The following is a 20,066-nucleotide window of genomic DNA, read 5'->3' as shown; positions in this document are numbered from 1 at the left end:
CCTGGATCAGTTTACTGGCAGTTTATCAGTCAGTTCAGTTGTCTGTCTGACAAAGCACAGACCAAGTCCACAGCAGAATGGGAAACACCACTAACCTCTTCCACCATCTCAAAAGGTACAACACCAAAGAGTGGCACAAAAGCATGAGTTTACGTTATCATGCTAGCGTTAGCCTCCCTGCAACTAGCCAGCAGCAGCCCGCTGGACCCAGGAGGACATCATGGGGACTCAGCGAAGACAGCATGGTACACATCTCAACAGACAGTGAAGGCAGCAGCCCTAAACAACTGGACACGACTGCAGTGTTTTGGTCACCGGTGGCTCCACCTATAGCCATCAGTAAGCTATTAACTCAAACATTTGTTGTAGGCCTAGTTAGTTAGTTTGTTTATTGACAACCATAGAAATATTAACTATTAAAATAATCATATAAAATACGAAAAATAAAAACAATGGGTCCAATCACATAACAGATACATCATTGTATCAACGTTCCAAGATAGCTAAGCATTTACTCAGCATAGATAGCATTTTCTTGTCCATATTTTGAAATAATACCCGTAGGTCAGTAAACTGACAATCAAAACTGTCACGGATATCCTGGGTCTGGGGGCACAAGAGAAGGTGTTGTTCGTCCTGGATTCCAGTGCCACACCAGCACACACGCTGTTCTCGAGGTGTGCGGCTCCACCTTCCCAGTTCAATGCGCAACCGGTGGGATGACAGGCGGAATCTTGAGAAAGTTTGTCTCAAACTATCCTCGATGGTACCTCGATCCTCGATCCTACATGTATCTTATAATTTGTCGTGTTGCACAGTACACTTTGAATGACAAATGACGATTCAGGTGTCCATATTTTAATAAAAGCTTCTGCAAGCAAACATGGGTTATTGTTTTAGATTACCCTATGCGTATACAGAAGCTGAGGTTATTGTTTTAGATTACCCTATGCGTATACAGAAGCTGAGGTTATTGTTTTAGATTACCCTATGCGTATACAGAAGCTGAGGTTATTGTCATAACATACGATACGTTCTAGTATGCAAAGCTTGTGAATGATTTCCCTGTATTGCTGCCTCCTGCTGGCTAAAATTGGTATAGAAAACGAAAGAAAAGCAGTGAGCTCAGTTGCAGCCAAACTGTATAAATTGCAAAATAGGCTACCGTAAATTCCGGACTATAAGCCGCACCTTTTTTCCCGTTTTTTGGGCTTTTTTGACCCCTGCGGCTTATATAACGGTGCGGCTTATCTATGGATTTTTTCCAAAAAAAAAAAAAAAAAAAAAAAACTCTCTTTTTTAGCACTCTTTCTAACTATAAATCCTATATAACTATAATAAGTTTTAATTTCCTCTCTTGCCCTCTTTTCACCACACTGTATGACACTGTATGACACTGTGTGCACTGTAAAAAACAACACAGGTGGTGTTGTGTTATGTTGTTTTGTTGAAATGTTAATAAATGGGAGCTTCCTCAAACAGCCATCTCTTTCCCGACAATCCCCTCTGTGCATGAACCCTTACATATGGTAATTAAACATTAAAACACAAAAAAAAAAAAAAAAAAACATTAAAACACCCGCGGCTTATAGTCCGGTGCGGCTTATATAAGAAAAAAATAGTCAACTTTGCAGGTGCGGCTTATACACCGGTGCGGCTTATAGTCCGGAATTTACGGTACTGTTCACTGTTAAACCTGTTCACACGATAAACCTAGTACAAAAAATCATAGACAAACTTTTGGAAAAAAAGCAAATAACCAAATAAATATTCAAGTAACACCAGAAAATATATTATCTTATTTGTAGTGTTAAGATATTCTAGATAATCTTTTATTTCTTCATGTCATCGATGACTGTTGCTGAGTTGTGAGAAGTGGGAGAGACAACACTCTTGGGAAAAGAAGAGGGACCCAGCAGCAGCTCAAGAGGAGCACAAACTCCCCCCACACAAGTTGGCCAGAGTCGCCTAGAACAGTGGTTCCCAACCACCAGGCCGCGGTGGTTTACATTTTTTTTTTACAAACTACAAACATAAATAAACGTCAACTTGAAACTATGTTTCAACTACCACACAGCCTATAATATTATAGCCTATGTTTATTAAAAAATATATATATATAAAAAAAATTGACAACCGGTCCGCGACTTTTTTCCCCATCTATCTACCGGTCCGCGGCACAAAAAAGGTTGGGAAGCCCTGGCCTAGAAGATGGGGGTCACGTCAAAAGATGGTGGGGCGAGTGCTGGAACAGGAGATTGAGTGTTTTGTCACCTATGAATTCTGACAATAAATATATGAACCATAATTAACCTTTTGGTTTCTTTGGGGTCTAAGGAGGATACTGATTTGAAAACTGTCAATTGAACATTATTATTATTAATAAATATATATCATGATAAATATTGACATCGATCAATAAGAAAACATATTGTGATAAAAAAAAAAATGCCATATCGCCCAGCCCTAAATTATGGTACTGTGGAAGTTAAAGGCACTATTTGTAATATTTTTGCCCACTAGATGTCACGATGGTGCTGTAACGTCAAAACTAGGGATGTTCATCAATTATCGATAATCGATAATTGATCGTTGAGGAATGAATTCGATCACGTGGATTTTTTTCCGATTATTATTTATTTATTTATTTTTGCGTACTAGGTTTGGCTGGAATTCGTTCCTCCTCACCCCACTCCATTGCACAGCCGACTAACGTGAGGTGGAGCTTCATATAGTCTCTAGTTTTCTGGCTGGGCGGGGGCCTTTGTGCCAACAAAACTGACTGTGGTTGTCAACGCTACCGCGGGTTTGACTCTGCTGTCAGCTAAGCTGGAAGACGCCGATTACCATACATCATGTAACCTGACATGTTTGTTTACCTGGCCACAGCGCTAGTGTCTGATATTCTTACTACACAGCGGCATCTCCATTATAGCTGGCCGAGAACGCGCAACGTTATTACCAGACCAGAGTAATATATATATATATATATATATATATATATATATTATTATTATTACGCTATCGATAATCGATAATTGATCGTTAATTTTCCCGAATTTCGATTATGGAAATTGTTCAAAATTAACATCCCTAGTCAAAACGTAAACACAGTCTATAAAACACATAGCCACGGCTTCCCATGCCACAGTAAACACTCACACTGCTCTGATATAGCGTCTGCCATCTACACTATGCAGCCCCAGACACTCGTCTGCCATTGAGACATGCATAGCGAGCCACACAGCCGACATCGCGCATTGTAAACACAGACCAGGAAACACACAGTGCCAAACCCCGATACAAACAGACTAACCTTATTTCCACAGCCATGGCCGCTTTATTTTCTCAAGCCTCGCTGTGTCACTCATCTGCCCATTTATAAACGCCTCGCACCAACGCTCCAGCAGGCTCCAATCAACAAAGCGTGTTTTCACAACACAGGGAGGGGGCGTGGCTTCTTTCACTGCTCTGGACATTACAACTTGCGTGTCTCGCTAGATATATATAATAGACTTTTGCGGGCATCTAGTAGGGCTGAATATCGCATTTAGTGCCTTTAAAGGACATTATGGTACTGGGGAAGTTAATTTAACTTCCATAGTACCATAATGTCCCTTTAATAAAGGGGCATTATGGTACTGTGGAAGTTAAAGGGACATTATGGTACTGTGGAAGTTAAAGGGACATTATGGTACTGTGGAAGTTAAAGGGACATGATGGTACTGTGTAAGTTAAAGGGACATGATGGTACTGTGGAAGTTAAAGGGACATGATGGTACTGTGGAAGTTAAAGGGACATTATGGTACTGTGGAAGTTAAAGGGGCATTATGGTACTGTGGAAGTTAAAGGGACATTATGGTACTGTGGAAGTTAAAGGGGCATTATGGTACTGTGGAAGTTAAAGGGACATTATGGTACTGTGGAAGTTAAAGGGACATGATGGTACTGTGGAAGTTAAAGGGACATGATGGTACTGTGGAAGTTAAAGGGACATGATGGTACTGTGGAAGTTAAAGGGACATGATGGTACTGTGGAAGTTAAAGGGACATTATGGTACTGTGGAAGTTAAAGGGACATGATGGTACTGTGGAAGTTAAAGGGACATGATGGTACTGTGGAAGTTAAAGGGACATGATGGTACTGTGGAAGTTAAAGGGACATTATGGTACTGTGGAAGTTAAAGGGACATTATGGTACTGTGGAAGTTAAAGGGACATGATGGTACTGTGGAAGTTAAAGGGACATGATGGTACTGTGGAAGTTAAAGGGACATCATGGTACTGTGGAAGTTAAAGGGACATGATGGTACTGTGGAAGTTAAAGGGACATTATGGTACTGTGGAAGTTAAAGGGACATTATGGTACTGTGGAAGTTAAAGGGACATGATGGTACTGTGGAAGTTAAAGGGACATTATGCTACTGTGAAAGTTAAAGGGACATGATGGTACTGTGGAAGTTAAAGGGACATTATGGTACTGTGGAAGTTAAAGGGACATGATGGTACTGTGGAAGTTAAAGGGACATGATGGTACTGTGGAAGTTAAAGGGACATGATGGTACTGTGGAAGTTAAAGGGACATGATGGTACTGTGGAAGTTAAAGGGACATGATGGTACTGTGGAAGTTAAAGGGACATGATGGTACTGTGGAAGTTAAAGGGACATGATGGTACTGTGGAAGTTAAAGGGACATTATGGTACTGTGGAAGTTAAAGGGACATTATGGTACTGTGGAAGTTAAAGGGACATGATGGTACTGTGGAAGTTAAAGGGACATTATGCTACTGTGGAAGTTAAAGAGACATGATGGTACTGTGGAAGTTAAAGGGACATGATGGTACTGTGGAAGTTAAAGGGACATGATGCTACTGTGGAAGTTAAAGGGACATGATGGTACTGTGGAAGTTAAAGGGACATTATGGTACTGTGGAAGTTAAAGGGACATTATGGTACTGTGGAAGTTAAAGGGACATTATGGTACTGTGGAAGTTAAAGGGACATGATGGTACTGTGGAAGTTAAAGGGACATTATGGTACTGTGGAAGTTAAAGGGACATGATGGTACTGTGGAAGTTAAAGGGACATTATGGTACTGTGGAAGTTAAAGGGACATGATGGTACTGTGGAAGTTAAAGGGACATTATGGTACTGTGGAAGTTAAAGGGACATGATGGTACTGTGGAAGTTAAAGGGACATTATGCTACTGTGGAAGTTAAAGGGACATGATGGTACTGTGGAAGTTAAAGGGACATGATGGTACTGTGGAAGTTAAAGGGACATTATGCTACTGTGGAAGTTGTGCACTATGGAAATGCGGAGACAACTCCTTGTTTGAAGAGTTAAAAGATCACCCTTCATTTATTTCAACAACAGAACTTCACTTCCTAGGAGTCACAGGCTAGGCTGTAACGTAGTGAACCTATCTACTAACAGCTAGGAGTCACAGGCTAGACTGTAACGTAGTGCACCTATCTACTAACAGCTAGGAGTCACAGGCTAGACTGTAACGTAGTGAACCTATCTACTAACAGCTAGGAGTCACAGGCTAGGCTGTAACGTAGTGAACCTATCTACTAACAGCTAGGAGTCACAGGCTAGGCTGTAACGTAGTGAACCTATCTACTAACAGCTAGGAGTCACAGGCTAGGCTGTAACGTAGTGAACCTATCTACTAACAGCTAGGAGTCACAGGCTAGGCTGTAACGTAGTGAACCTATCTACTAACAGCTAGGAGTCACAGGCTAGGCTGTAACGTAGTGAACCTATCTACTAACAGCTAGGAGTCACAGGCTAGACTGTAACGTAGTGAACCTATCTACTAACAGCTAGGAGTCACAGGCTAGACTGTAACGTAGTGAACCTATCTACTAACAGCTAGGAGTCACAGGCTAGACTGTAACGTAGTGAACCTATCTACTAACAGCTAGGAGTCACAGGCTAGACTGTAACGTAGTGAACCTATCTACTAACAGCTAGGAGTCACAGGCTAGGCTGTAACGTAGTGAACCTATCTACTAACAGCTAGGAGTCACAGGCTAGGCTGTAACGTAGTGAACCTATCTACTAACAGCTAGGAGTCACAGGCTAGGCTGTAACGTAGTGAACCTATCTACTAACAGCTAGGAGTCACAGGCTAGGCTGTAACGTAGTGAACCTATCTACTAACAGCTAGGAGTCACAGGCTAGGCTGTAACGTAGTGAACCTATCTACTAACAGCTAGGAGTCACAGGCTAGACTGTAACGTAGTGAACCTATCTACTAACAGCTAGGAGTCACAGGCTAGGCTGTAACGTAGTGAACCTATCTACTAACAGCTAGGAGTCACAGGCTGTAACGTAGTGAACCTATCTACTAACAGCTAGGAGTCACAGGCTGTAACGTAGTGAACCTATCTACTAACAGCTAGGAGTCACAGGCTAGACTGTAACGTAGTGAACCTATCTACTAACAGCTAGGAGTCACAGGCTAGGCTGTAACGTAGTGAACCTATCTACTAACAGCTAGGAGTCACAGGCTAGGCTGTAACGTAGTGAACCTATCTACTAACAGCTAGGAGTCACAGGCTAGGCTGTAACATAGTGAACCTATCTACTAACAGCTAGGAGTCACAGGCTAGACTGTAACGTAGTGAACCTATCTACTAACAGCTAGGAGTCACAGGCTAGGCTGTAACGTAGTGAACCTATCTACTAACAGCTAGGAGTCACAGGCTGTAACGTAGTGAACCTATCTACTAACAGCTAGGAGTCACAGGCTGTAATGTAGTGAACCTATCTACTAACAGCTAGGAGTCACAGGCTAGACTGTAATGTAGTGAACCTATCTACTAACAGCTAGGAGTCACAGGCTGTAACGTAGTGAACCTATCTACTAACAGCTAGGAGTCACAGGCTAGGCTGTAACGTAGTGAACCTATCTACTAACAGCTAGGAGTCACAGGCTAGGCTGTAACGTAGTGAACCTATCTACTTACAGCTAGGAGTCACAGGCTGTAACGTAGTGAACCTATCTACTAACAGCTAGGAGTCACAGGCTAGGCTGTAACGTAGTGAACCTATCTACTAACAGCTAGGAGTCACAGGCTAGACTGTAACGTAGTGAACCTATCTACTAACAGCTAGGAGTCACAGGCTAGACTGTAACGTAGTGAACCTATCTACTAACAGCTAGGAGTCACAGGCTAGACTAACGTAGTGAACCTATCTACTAACAGCTAGGAGTCACAGGCTAGACTGTAACGTAGTGAACCTATCTACTAACAGCTAGGAGTCACAGGCTGTAACGTAGTGAACCTATCTACTAACAGCTAGGAGTCACAGGCTAGGCTGTAAAGTAGTGAACCTATCTACTAACAGCTAGGAGTCACAGGCTAGACTGTAACGTAGTGAACCTATCTACTAACAGCTAGGAGTCACAGGCTAGACTGTAACGTAGTGAACCTATCTACTAACAGCTAGGAGTCACAGGCTAGACTGTAACGTAGTGAACCTATCTACTAACAGCTAGGAGTCACAGGCTGTAACGTAGTGAACCTATCTACTAACAGCTAGGAGTCACAGGCTAGGCTGTAACGTAGTGAACCTATCTACTAACAGCTAGGAGTCACAGGCTAGGCTGTAATGTAGTGAACCTATCTACTAACAGCTAGGAGTCACAGGCTAGACCGTAACGTAGTGAACCTATCTACTAACAGCTAGGAGTCACAGGCTAGACTGTAACGTAGTGAACCTATCTACTAACAGCTAGGATTCACAGGCTAGACTGTAACGTAGTGAACCTATCTACTAACAGCTAGGAGTCACAGGCTAGACTGTAACGTAGTGAACCTATCTACTAACAGCTAGGAGTCACAGGCTGTAACGTAGTGAACCTATCTACTAACAGCTAGGAGTCACAGGCTAGGCTGTAACGTAGTGAACCTATCTACTAACAGCTAGGAGTCACAGGCTGTAACGTAGTGAACCTATCTACTAACAGCTAGGAGTCACAGGCTAGGCTGTAACGTAGTGAACCTATCTACTAACAGCTAGGAGTCACAGGCTAGACTGTAATGTAGTGAACCTATCTACTAACAGCTAGGAGTCACAGGCTGTAACGTAGTGAACCTATCTACTAACAGCTAGGAGTCACAGGCTAGACTGTAACGTAGTGAACCTATCTACTAACAGCTAGGAGTCACAGGCTGTAACATAGTGAACCTATCTACTAACAGCTAGGAGTCACAGGCTAGACTGTAACGTAGTGAACCTATCTACTAACAGCTAGGAGTCACAGGCTAGGCTGTAACGTAGTGAACCTATCTACTAACAGCTAGGAGTCACAGGCTGTAACGTAGTGAACCTATCTACTAACAGCTAGGAGTCACAGGCTGTAACGTAGTGAACCTATCTACTAACAGCTAGGAGTCACAGGCTAGGCTGTAAAGTAGTGAACCCATCTACTAACAGTAGCGTGAAAATTGTAAACACATAATCATGGGTGGTGAATTCATTCATTCATGATTCATGAATCATGAATCATAATTCATCGTGGCGTGAATTATCCAGTGTTGTGGAATAAATTAATGCATAATAATCGTTAAACCGTGAAACCATGATTTTTCCTCAGACTATAATCGTACCATTAAAATGTATAATCATGGCATCCCTACTTTACAGTGATTTGAACTGAGAGGAAAACAACCCGTGGCTCCTCAGATGGCTTTTGGAGTGAAGCCGAGGACTTTTGCTGGAGGGCTGCTGTTACCGTGGAGACAACTGAAACCTGTCGCTGAAGTATCAATTTAAAATGTCATGCGACTCTTATTTCTCTTATGTCAAGCGCCCTGCCATAAATTAAGCTTTAAAGCTTTAATTTATGGCGCTGTTGGAATATGTATTTTTGGTGACTGGACGGGGGTAGGCTCGTGTACCGTTTACTGCCATTCAGCTGCTAAGCTGACTAGCAGGAGGGGTGCAACGCACTTTCTAATGCAAGCACAGGGAAGAGAAAGGCATCCATCTTCTCCTCTTACTATGGGGGGAATATGGCAAATAGACCAATATCCCAAAATGTTGCCGTGTTCCTTTGACACACATACACACAGTGTCCACAATGGTCTCCACCTGGTATTCCTTTACCTTACTGACCAGAGGGCCCAGGCTGGCAAAACAAACACACCCAACTAGGGATGTTAATGATTAACCGATAGTCGGTTAACTGCCGTTAAGAACGTAACCGATTAAAATTAATTAACTGTTTTGACCGACAACATTGTTACTTTGTGTCATCAATTCAGTCTTCATAGCTCAGTGTGTTAATTATACCAGTCCAGCAGAGGGCGTACCTCACCCAGCTAGCGCAACAGAAGGAGTGGTCACGTGAGAAGGTCGTCATGCATGCATGAGGAAGTAGGAAGTGAATTGAGCAAACGACATGAAACAAAACAGATGCTAAGATTAGCCGCAAGCTCGCGCTAGCAACATCATAGAAAGATTACACTCCATTTAACATTGCGACGCCGTTCTCAAAATTCAACTCCAGGGGCAATATATGATTCCCCGACGAGCATCGCTGAATGTCACGTTACGTTTCATTATCGCTGGACGCTGATTGTGGACGCTGTCACTCATAAAAGTTATAGCTAAATATTAAGGTCGAAGTGAACCGGAGGCGAATGCAAATGCGCGAGTGTCGGAGACTCAAACAAATCTTGTCTGAGATGACAGGGTTGAGAGGCGGACCACAAGCCGCACAATGCCGGGTGTCAATGATTTGATTTGACAATTCTGGGGACTGGCTTTGGCATTGGCCAATCATGGCGTGTTCCACCCCCAAATCGAGTGGGATTCAGTGTGTTGTCGTGCTACGCGAGTGGGATCCGCGGAGTACCAGGCAGGCAGCTGCTTCGTGTGGCGCGAGCGGACAATCCGATGAATGGGTGCTGCCCGCCCGCCTGGAATCTCCGAGGGGCGACCCCTGACAGCCACGCTCTCAAGCGCGCGCCTTTATCGCTATTTCTGTAAATACAATATTCCTGGAATGCGCGTTTTAACGAGCCAGTTACATTTCTTTGCATTCTTAGACATTATTGTTTTTGTTTTTTGTTCATGTTTCATACAATTGGCCAAGTTAGTAGTTTGTTTATGGGATAGGAATTCTGCCAGACGACAGGCACTAGGCGCCATTTTCCACTTCATTTGGAAGAGAAAATTATCCTGAAATGAAGATTTGATTGACAGCTGCCATGTCGTGATATGATTGGTTGAAATGGGGTAGAAATTTGATAGTACTACTAGGTGACGTCAGCAAACTGTAGATTACTGTTATCAATGAAATCTTGAAAAATGAACTTTTGATGTGAAAAAGTGTGAAAAACTAAAGAAATTAGATTGTTGTGATTTGTTTTGCATACATTATTAAATAGGTGCACTGCATACCCAGGTATTTGAACTAAAAGAAAAGAAAAGTCATTTTTGGGTTCAGCTGGACTTTAATACTAGGCGATTGGAGCAGGCATCGTGCGTGCAGAGACAATAACACAGAAGCCTTGCTTTATGGAGGAAAAGAAGCGTGGTGGACGGAGAGGGGTTTCATGACCCAGGCGCTCACGTCCCCCTTTGTTCAAATGACTATTAAGGACAGGCTGTTCAAAGGAGGTGAGCCTTATTGTTTTTAGGCTAATTATAGTTTTATTATTATTTTCGTTTGTGAATTATGCCAAGAATGTCACATAAATAATATGCAGCTATGTGTGACTGTGAGGTTAAATAGAACTTGAACTGACAGAAAGACGAGACGTGATTGGGGGAGGGGGTTGGGGGAGAGAAACTATGTTAACAATAACCAGTTAACTGATTGTTAAGGTGCGCAACTAACGGTTAAGGAAAATGCATGAAGTTTCCATCCCTACACCCAACGTTACACACGCACGCACGCACACAGGACCAAACAAACATACAGACTCAAGACATACAGTATGATGTGTGTGTGTGTGTGTGTGTGTGTGTGTGTGTGTGTGTGTGTGTGTGTGTGTGTGTGTGTGTGTGTGTCCTCTCTCACCATTTGACAGCCAGGTTCTGAACTTCTCCGTTCTTGTCCTCCAACAGTTTAAGAATCATCTTCACCACCTATCAATCAATCAATCAATCAATCAGGTAACATTGGCGACATCGATATGACAGAAGGGCCATGGTGGAAAGACATTACAGTGTGTAGGTGCCATATGGACCAGCCCGAGGTAGACCCCAGGAGAACCAGTCCACACTGACCTTCCTCTCGCTGTCGTCGTCCAGTTTGATTGAATCTTTCTGCAGCTCAGACATCAGGTCATTAGTAGCCATAAACCTAGAGAGGGAGAGGGAGAGATACTCAGTTTGGTAGCAGCTCTGTCTACTAGGGCTGTGAATCTTCACTGGCCTCATGATTCGATTACGATTCAGAGGGCTACGATTCGATTCGATAACGATTATCGATGCATCTTGATGCATCTCGATGCATCTTAAATCGATGCATCACTTTTTTTCCCGAATACATGATTTTTTTTCTCACTTTCTTTTTTCTCACTGTGTGGCTACTTTTAAAATAAAAGTGCATTTAGAATTGCATTGTATTATGATCCATAATTAAAATAAACAACTGCATGTACTTCCATTATATTTTATTTGATTATAAAAAAATAAAAAATAAAAATAAAAATAAAATTAATAATCGATTTTTGACATTTGTGAATCGATGCAGAATCGTGCAGGTCCGCATCGCGATGCATCTTATAATCGATTATTTTTTACACCCCTACTGTCTACACCTGGTTCACACCAGAGGCATCTCAGAAGCAGGCAGGCTCTCCTCACTCGCTCTTGCTTCCTATTAGGCTTTATTTGTGGTGAGCATTTTGATTCAGTGCACCTTTCGCTCCAGAGTGATGTTTGGTAGCATACTTGAGAGCCCTTTGTGCTTCTTTGTTGCCGCTAATGGGCTATTGTGTGCATTACTTGGCCCTTGTATTTGCGTTGTTGCAATTCTTTTTTGTTAACAATTTTGTATTGTTTCCATGTTGACTTCTACATCGCGTATTCATTAGCATTACAGATATAGTTTATATATACCGTACATACACACGCCTACACATTCACACACCCACAAACACCCTTACGGTAGTGTATCCAACTAAATCATACACACATACATAGGGCTGGATGGTCCACACGTCTGTCTTACTGTGTTTCATTTCTCATCCAAAATAAACTTTTTTAACGCTAGTGCTGGTGATAATGCTGCCTGTAAACTACAGATGATAACTTTAACGTGACACTAGGCCTGCACGATATGAGGAGAATCTGCGATGTGCGATAACATTGTTCAATATAGCGATGACGATACAACTTGCGATAAACAAATATTAAAGTATGCATATAGCTATACAGTTCCTATGTCTTTTTGCTTTAATAATGCTAACATAGACCCAAAACATAGCCTATGCCCACTGAATAAAGAAATGAAATACACACTGACTCTAGCTGAAACTACACACAGCGTGTTTGGGCTTTGGCAGGGGGGCGGAGCGCACTGTTGCAAGGGAAAGGTGTACGCTGGATTTACAACACAAGACAAAATGATCAGATGCTGAGTGTGAATGCATGACGCATGTAAATAAAACCACTTTTGTTATTCATTGCGTTTCAGGCAGTCTTTGCGATGTGTTTATTGCGCATGTTCATATTGCGATGACGATGAAAATACGATTAATTGTGCAGCCCTACGTGACACTAAAGTGTGCACACAAGTGCAGTAACGTCACTGGAAATGCGGTCCAAAAAAAGCATGGCAATGGAAATGCGGTTTAAAAAAAAAGGCCGGTTACACGCTGCCAGAACGTCCCGTGTAGAAAATATTGTAACCGTTGACATCCCTAATATCTATACACACAGCATCTGTCTATCATAGCAAATGTTCTGGATCCTAAAGCGTTGCACCAAACGGCTCTCGCTCCTCTCTGTCCCTAAAATGCCTTTTGCACAGAGACTTCCACAACTCTTCTGTGCAACATATGGCGAGTGGCGCAGAATGGGCATTTCTCCTGTGATATTATATATTATAGGGATGTCCCGATCACATTTTTTTTGCTCCCGATCCGATCCCGATCATGTGATTTTGAGTATCTGCCGATACCGATTTTTCCCGATCCGATCTTTCGGCAATGCATTAAGAAAAAAGAAAAGAAAAAACTGCAATCAAGTTGACCCTTAAGATTGTTTTTTTATTTAACAGTATCCAACTAACTATCCATTATATCCAACATGGATATGGCTTTTTTATTTAACAGTATATTCATTATATCCAACATGGATTCAAAATTTAAAACAAAATAAAATAAAGCTTATCAGTGGTGCACCACAAAATAACCATGTAAACTAAAACAAATGATGTGCAGAATAGTGCAATAACAATGTAAATCAGGAAATGCGTTTGTTTTGGTAAATTCTTCTGCTCTGTGCGACACTAAATAAATGAATGATGATATGTAATTTAAAACCAAAACTAAGGCCTCAGGATGAGTTTAAGACGTGAACATGGTCATGTTTGTTGAATTTAAAAAATAAAAAATAAAAAATAAAAATAAAAAATAATTTTTTTTACTCCCGATCTTTTCCCCCCGATTCCGATCTTCTAAAAATCACGTGATCGGCCCCGATCTCCGATCACGTGATCGGATCGGGACATCCCTAATATAGTATATATATAATATATATATAATATATATATTATATATATTTACTCATCATCAGAAAGACAGCCACCAGCAGAGTACATGACATCATCATTATTACTTCTCCTGTGTGTGAAAGATTCAAGGTTTGAGAATCATTTTAATAGCCATAGTGAGTAATCATATTAGAAATCAGGAATTTGACAGCGATCACAACAATAGTAGAAGATGGAGCAAACAGAAAACAATCTGAAATTGTAAACAATTATGAAGTGAAATTACAAAGTAAAATTCCTTTAAAGTGACATATCATAGGGGGTAGGATAGTGTCCATGGGATAAGGGATCTCTCTCTCTCTCTCTCTCTCTCTCTCTCTCTCTCTCTCTCTCTCTCTCTCTCTCTCTCTCTCTCTCTCTCTCTCTCTCTCTCTCTCAATAAGTTTAATTAGATTATAAAGAATCAATATTGGTAATTGTATAGATTAGGACAGCAGTTCCCAACCTTTTCTGACTCATGGCCTACTTGAAAATCTCAAAAATATCTGCAGGCCACATCGAGCGTAAACAGTACCAGGAGGCCAAATAATGTGTTCTCTGAGCACTTTTTATTTGAAAGGGATGGTTCTGGGTTGTATGAGGTACTTATTGATAGTTAGTGGGCTACCCACAATAGAATGCATCCAGTGGCTTCCAGTTAGGAGCAATGGAGCAGCTCTGAGAGTAGCCCCGCCCCCTTCCGGAACTGTTTCCGGGTATATGACGTCATCATCTCCCCTCCACAGTCCCTTGTGCAAATTTTGACCCACCTGTCAATCATAGCAACAGATGTGTACACATCGGAAGCGAATTTCTGAAAAATCGACCTTGGTCCGAAAAAATAAACGCCGCAATAACGCTCAGCGAAACTTTGCCGTTGGTATGCACGGTTGCATTGACTGATATGGGTTCGGAAAATAATTATTGACGTTCGAATTAATCGGACGAAAAAAAAAGCTCCCGATGTGTAAGGACCTTAAATCAGCGATACGCACGTATTTACAAGTGTCACAGAAACATTTCAAAGCCACCTACCAAAGCTTCATTGCTTGCAAAGGTTCATTGCTTCTCGACAGTGGGGTTTGAAAGCTTGATGCTGCTAATAAATAACTTTAATATACCCGTCATTCTGTCTTGTGCTGCTGCGCCCAGCCATCATAGCGCTCCACAGCGCCCCTCTGGCCAGAAGCACACGGAAGAACACATAGGCCCTGTCCAATTCTCAAGTGAAGGAGCAATATTGTGGCATTTCTAGGTGGGAAGTTGTAATTAGGCTGTCTGAAACCAGTTTGATACATAACTAAGTTCACTGAATTTGCAACCTTTCTAGGTACCTGGTTTTGGCCAATTTTCGAGGAACCATTCATGGTACCTTTGGTGGGTTAGGATATCCCATAATAATACCTTGCGACGCTTGCATTTGACTAAGAAGAACAAAGCTATCCCCAAAACTTCTGGCAATGGCGCCGCCCACAGTACCCCCCGCAAAAGAAATAACAAACATCACCATCACTTTCTTTTCGTTTTTATTTTAGAATAGGCAATAGCATAACCCATTACTTAGTGCGGCCAGTTGTTTGTACGGTGTCAGGAAAGTCACTTTTGATGGATACTAGGAAGCATCCTACCAGACTGTAATGTGGACAGCAGCCCGGGCTAGGTTGCCAACGAACGTTAACGTTACTTTAGAAAACCCGCTCCGCCCGCCCCAAAGCAGGACTACACAGCCAGGATAGCAGCATGGCAGACCTTCAAGTGTTAAGTGGAGTTCGTTTTAACCGTGCTTTATTAAATGATAAGCTGTCATTACTTAAGTACCATTTTGTTTGTGAATAATGTAACGTTTTCGTTAGCTGCGTTTCACGCTTTTAATTTGAAGGCCGAAAAGGGAAATGGTGTGACAGTAGATTGAATTGACACTGGTCTGTCAATTCTATCATTTCACACGTACCATTTCCCTTTTTCGCCTTCAAATTAAAAGTGTAAAAACAGCTAACGAAACGTTAGTCTGTGAAGCCTCGACCTGTCTGGATTATAAAAGTAAGTGTAACATTAGAGAAAACAGCCATCAGCCATGCCGTTTTACTAATTTATTGCTAAATACTTTGGGATTCAACTTGATCAAGCTTGGTCAGAAAAAGTCTGTCTATTCAATGGAAACAGCACCAGTGCGACCTGTCGCGTGCGATGCTACCTTCAAGCATGACGACGTCTGAAACTAGTTATTTTTCAATCACCTATATCAAAAAGAGATACCTAATTAATCAAGTATCTAGTTAGTAGGGGTGTCACGATACACTCAGTTCACGATACGATACGATATTGCGTTCACGATAACAATACGATATTTTAACAATATTTTTTTGCGATCGATTTGTAAGTTGAGGGGGCATCCTCCACGCTAATTTGAGTAATTTCACCATTTTCATCCTCCGCGTCTGTAACGTCCCTCGTCTGTTCAAACAAAGCAATGAAAAGGAGAGCGAGCATGCAATCAGATGCAGATCAGTGCCACCATGTTCAGCTTCTTTTTCTCGCGATATGAGATTTCATCTCAACGATACATATTGTCACGTTTTGATATCGCGATATATTGTGGGACGATATATTGTGACATCCCTACTAGTTAGGTAGCTAGGTGATATTAAGTTTCCTTGCATGACAGACACAGCGATAGAGAAGGCACAGCGGCCATCTTGGCATTTGCGAAAAAATAATATCACCAGCACAGAATTCGGATAAAAAGAGGCACTTATTAGCAGTATCGAGCTTTCAAACCACGCCGCCGAGAAGCAATGAACCCTTCTGCTTTGGTAGGTGGTTTTGAAATGTTTCTGTGACACTTGTAAATACGTGTGTATCTCTGATTTAGACTGCTTGGGAGTTTCAGCGGCGGGGAACTCTACCGGCGCATAAGGGACTGTGGAGGGGACATGATGACGTCATATATCCGGAAAGAGTTCCGGAAGGTGCTACTCATAGGGCTTTCACACCGGCAGGGCTCCGTGCCGGTTCCGGTTCCCGAACCCAAATTTGAACCGGCCGGCACGTTCAGACCGAAAAAATAATTGGTTCGGAACCCGATAGTTGGTTTTTCCTTGGGAACCGTGACATCATCAGTGGGCGTGTCTTATTCTAGACTGTGAAAACGAGCAGGAAGGAGAAGAAAGAAGGCAGTGACAACATGGAGAAAAATAATTTGCAGTGGTCTGCTCTGCTGAGGAAACCAAATGTTTAGTGGCAATTTGGGCATTTACCGAATTTAAAGAAAAGCTAGAAAGCAGTACAAGAAAGAGCAAGTCGTATGGCGAACTTGCGGAAGAGATGGCCAAGGCTGGGTTCACTCGAACGCAAGATCAAATAATGAATAAACTAAAAAAACTGAAGGAGGACTACCGAATAATGTCCTCCCACTTTGGTTCCGCTTAAACTGGTGTGAACGCGGGCTGGTTCGCCAGAAAGCACCAAGGTTCTGAGAGTCCTGAACGGAACCAGAGCCAGAACCAGAACCGTCTCTGTATGAAAGTGGTATCTGAGGAAACCGAGCTCGTCTCTGCTTCTGTGAATGGGGGTCGCGCTCAAAAACATAATTTTGCCACAAAAAAGAAAGCTCACCTAAATAAATCAATGTCTGTACATTTTACTTGATACTTTCAGCACTTTACTTTGCTGTCAAACAGCCCTTTCATTTGGTGATTATGACAGCGACACCGTGGAGGACAACGCATTCCCTGTAAGTGTGCTGTCAATTTCACATTTACTCTCACTGTAGCCTGTGGATGTAGCCTACAGTATGTGGGTATTAGAAATGTTGACTGTAACGTAGATGAAACAGAAAGAAATACATTTCTTTACTGGTTATATGGTAACTCATAATGTTTTGCAAATGATTTCGTGGCCCACTTGCAATACCTTTGCAGGGGGCCCCGGCCCACCAGTTGGGAATGGCTGGATTGAGCTATATATTACTAAATAATAGAGATTAGTGTTGTGCTGTTATAATGATTATTACTAGACAACACTCTTTCTTCACCATACTAACGTTACCACTGTGTGTCTGTTTTCCTCCTCTTTGTGATTTTACATTTGTCCATTGTCATTTTATTTTTCCATTTTTATGTTTATTTATTAATATGTACCGTTATGCATTTTGGGGTTGTATGTGGACCCCAGGAAGAGTAGCTGTGTTAGTGCAACAGCTAACGTTTACACGGGGAACTAAACTAATGAACTAACGTTAATGCAGCAAGCTAACGCTAGATTAGCTGGCTAACTAGAAGTTAATGTTGCCATCAATAATAAAGCCTTGTCAAAACTGACAGACATCCTCTGTTAGTAACGCAACGACCATCAGACAGGTGGCAGATAGCAGTTAGCCTAGCATGACAACAGGCTGGGTTAGCATGCAGTCTATGGTTAGCAGTTAGCCTAGCATGACAGCCACAGCATGAAAACAGGCTAGGTAACGTTAGCTCCAGGAGGCCTTGGCCCCTGTTAGCTAACGTTGACACGCTAACGTGATGTCTCGCTCAGTAAACAGTAAACACCTTAGTAAACAGTCAACAGCAATAAACATGTTACGTCACCTGAAGTCCTTGTCGCTGGAAGTCATTTTCTCCAGCAGGTTGGAGATGTGGTACGAGGCGCTCGCCATGTTGCTGCTGCTTGCCTGTGTTAGCCGTTAGCCGGGTTAGCTTCCTGCTAACAGACTGTGCTCAGTGTGTGTGTGTGTGTTGCTTGTCTTTTGCTCCGTCTGTGGCTCTGTCTGTCTGTCGCTCTGACTGTTTACAGAGAGATAACCCTGTCAGTCTGTTGCTCTGCTTGTCTGTCTCTCTCTCCAGCTACAGAGCGGTCTGTCGCATCCCTTGGCGGAGTTGGCTCGGTGTGTTTGAATGGAGCTCCCGTTCTCTGCAGAGGGGCGGGGTTAGCACGCAGGGAGAGGGGTCACAGGTCACACGGCTTGGCTTTTACTTGCACTTTATAATTTATCATCATTTGAAGATTGTTTTTCTGTTTGCTTCATCTTCTGCTATTGTTGTGATCGCTGCGCTGCTGCATGCTGCACAAAGACAAATTCCTCCTTTGTAATATATTTGTAATATCTTCTTGTGCTTAGTGCTGATAGATCTTAGCTCTATTTTATATACCTATTTTATTTATCTTGCCTTTGCCGTCTCGTAAGGCTACGTTCACACAGCAGGCACGAGTGGCCCAAATCTGATCTTTCCCCCCCTAACTTTAAGTGACTCAGGTCAGTCTTTTCAATCGAATCTGATTTTTTGGAATGTGACTTCGGTGTGAACAGACATGTGGTCCATATCAGACTTCAATGTGACTTTTACGTAGCTCCAGAGCGACATTAATCGGTCGTGATTACAGACATGGAGGATAGCTGCGATGGAGCTTCAGACCTGGTATTAACATGCGTCTTGGGTGATCCGATCACAAGTGGCCAGCTCTAAGTACATCTGTTCACACCTGGCATTAGAATGCGTCTCCATGAATGCTTCTTGTGATCAGATCTCACTTCCCTGCCGCTTATGCAAATAAACATATAGTAATGCTGCAAGTAAAAATACAGTGCTGGCTGCTTTGGCTTTTTGTTTGGCAATTAATACCATTGAATTATTATAGAAACGTTACAAGTTGCAATTATTACTGACTTATTCAATGGGTATCAAGGCTTGCCACAGTGCAGAAATTTTCCTTCCGGTTAATAAACTCATAGTCTCTCCCCAGACTCAAATATTACGTTGAATCGCTGCACTCCGTATACTACATATGAGTCTGTGCCACTTCACAGCCACTTCTGGGGTTTGAGGGTGGGTCTAGGGGGGTTGAAAATGAATGAGTGACAGGTCGGAGCACCAATGAGAGAGCGGTTCGAAAAATGGGCTGGGCCTCCCCTGTCTTCTGATCGTAAAGTCGTTAGTGATTGGGGAAGACTGAATCCAACACTGGCCAAGTGAACGGTTCACTTCCAACACCAGCTGGCTGAGGGAAAGTGTGCCAGACCCAGAGAGAGATCTGCAGCATGCAGTAACATAAGCCACTTCTTAACATGCAGTGGAATCCGTATTATAACCTGCTCCTAGCCGGTTGGCCTGCATGTTAAACAACAATTAGCCGGCCTACGCGCACTCCCGCGAGTCCGTATCTTATTCACCTCGACCGCCGGTATAAGATCCGCTTCCACGCAATCGCAGCTGTTGTTAAACAGTGGCAGGTCATTATCCGCAGATCCGTCTGAGTGGGCGGGTGTGGCTCTTCGTGACTCACTTCACTTCACTTCACTTCAGGTTCACTAGTTTATTAATTAATGAATCGTTCGGGCAAT

At 42.5% G+C, this 20,066-nt stretch overlaps 1 protein-coding gene across 1 annotated transcript in view; it reads right to left on the bottom strand.

The window, feature by feature from the left end:
- cand1 (cullin-associated and neddylation-dissociated 1) overlaps window positions 1–18,549 on the bottom strand; it is a 128,744-nt gene extending 110,195 nt beyond the window's left edge. Inside the window, exons 1-3 of the mRNA XM_083652168.1 lie at window positions 18,316–18,549; window positions 11,257–11,332; window positions 11,048–11,115 (exon numbers count right to left, since the gene is read on the bottom strand). Coding sequence (XP_083508294.1) covers window positions 11,048–11,115; window positions 11,257–11,332; window positions 18,316–18,383 — 212 coding nt within the window. The 5' untranslated portion in view covers window positions 18,384–18,549. The remainder of the gene's footprint in view (window positions 1–11,047; window positions 11,116–11,256; window positions 11,333–18,315) is intronic.
- Window positions 18,550–20,066: the final 1,517 nt, after the last annotated feature.

This window comes from Poromitra crassiceps (genome assembly GCF_964638095.1).
Source record: "Poromitra crassiceps genome assembly, chromosome: 2".
NCBI lineage: Eukaryota > Metazoa > Chordata > Actinopteri > Beryciformes > Melamphaidae > Poromitra > Poromitra crassiceps.
The sequence above is the reverse complement of the archived record's forward strand: the minus strand, read 5'-3'. Positions and strand labels throughout refer to the sequence as shown.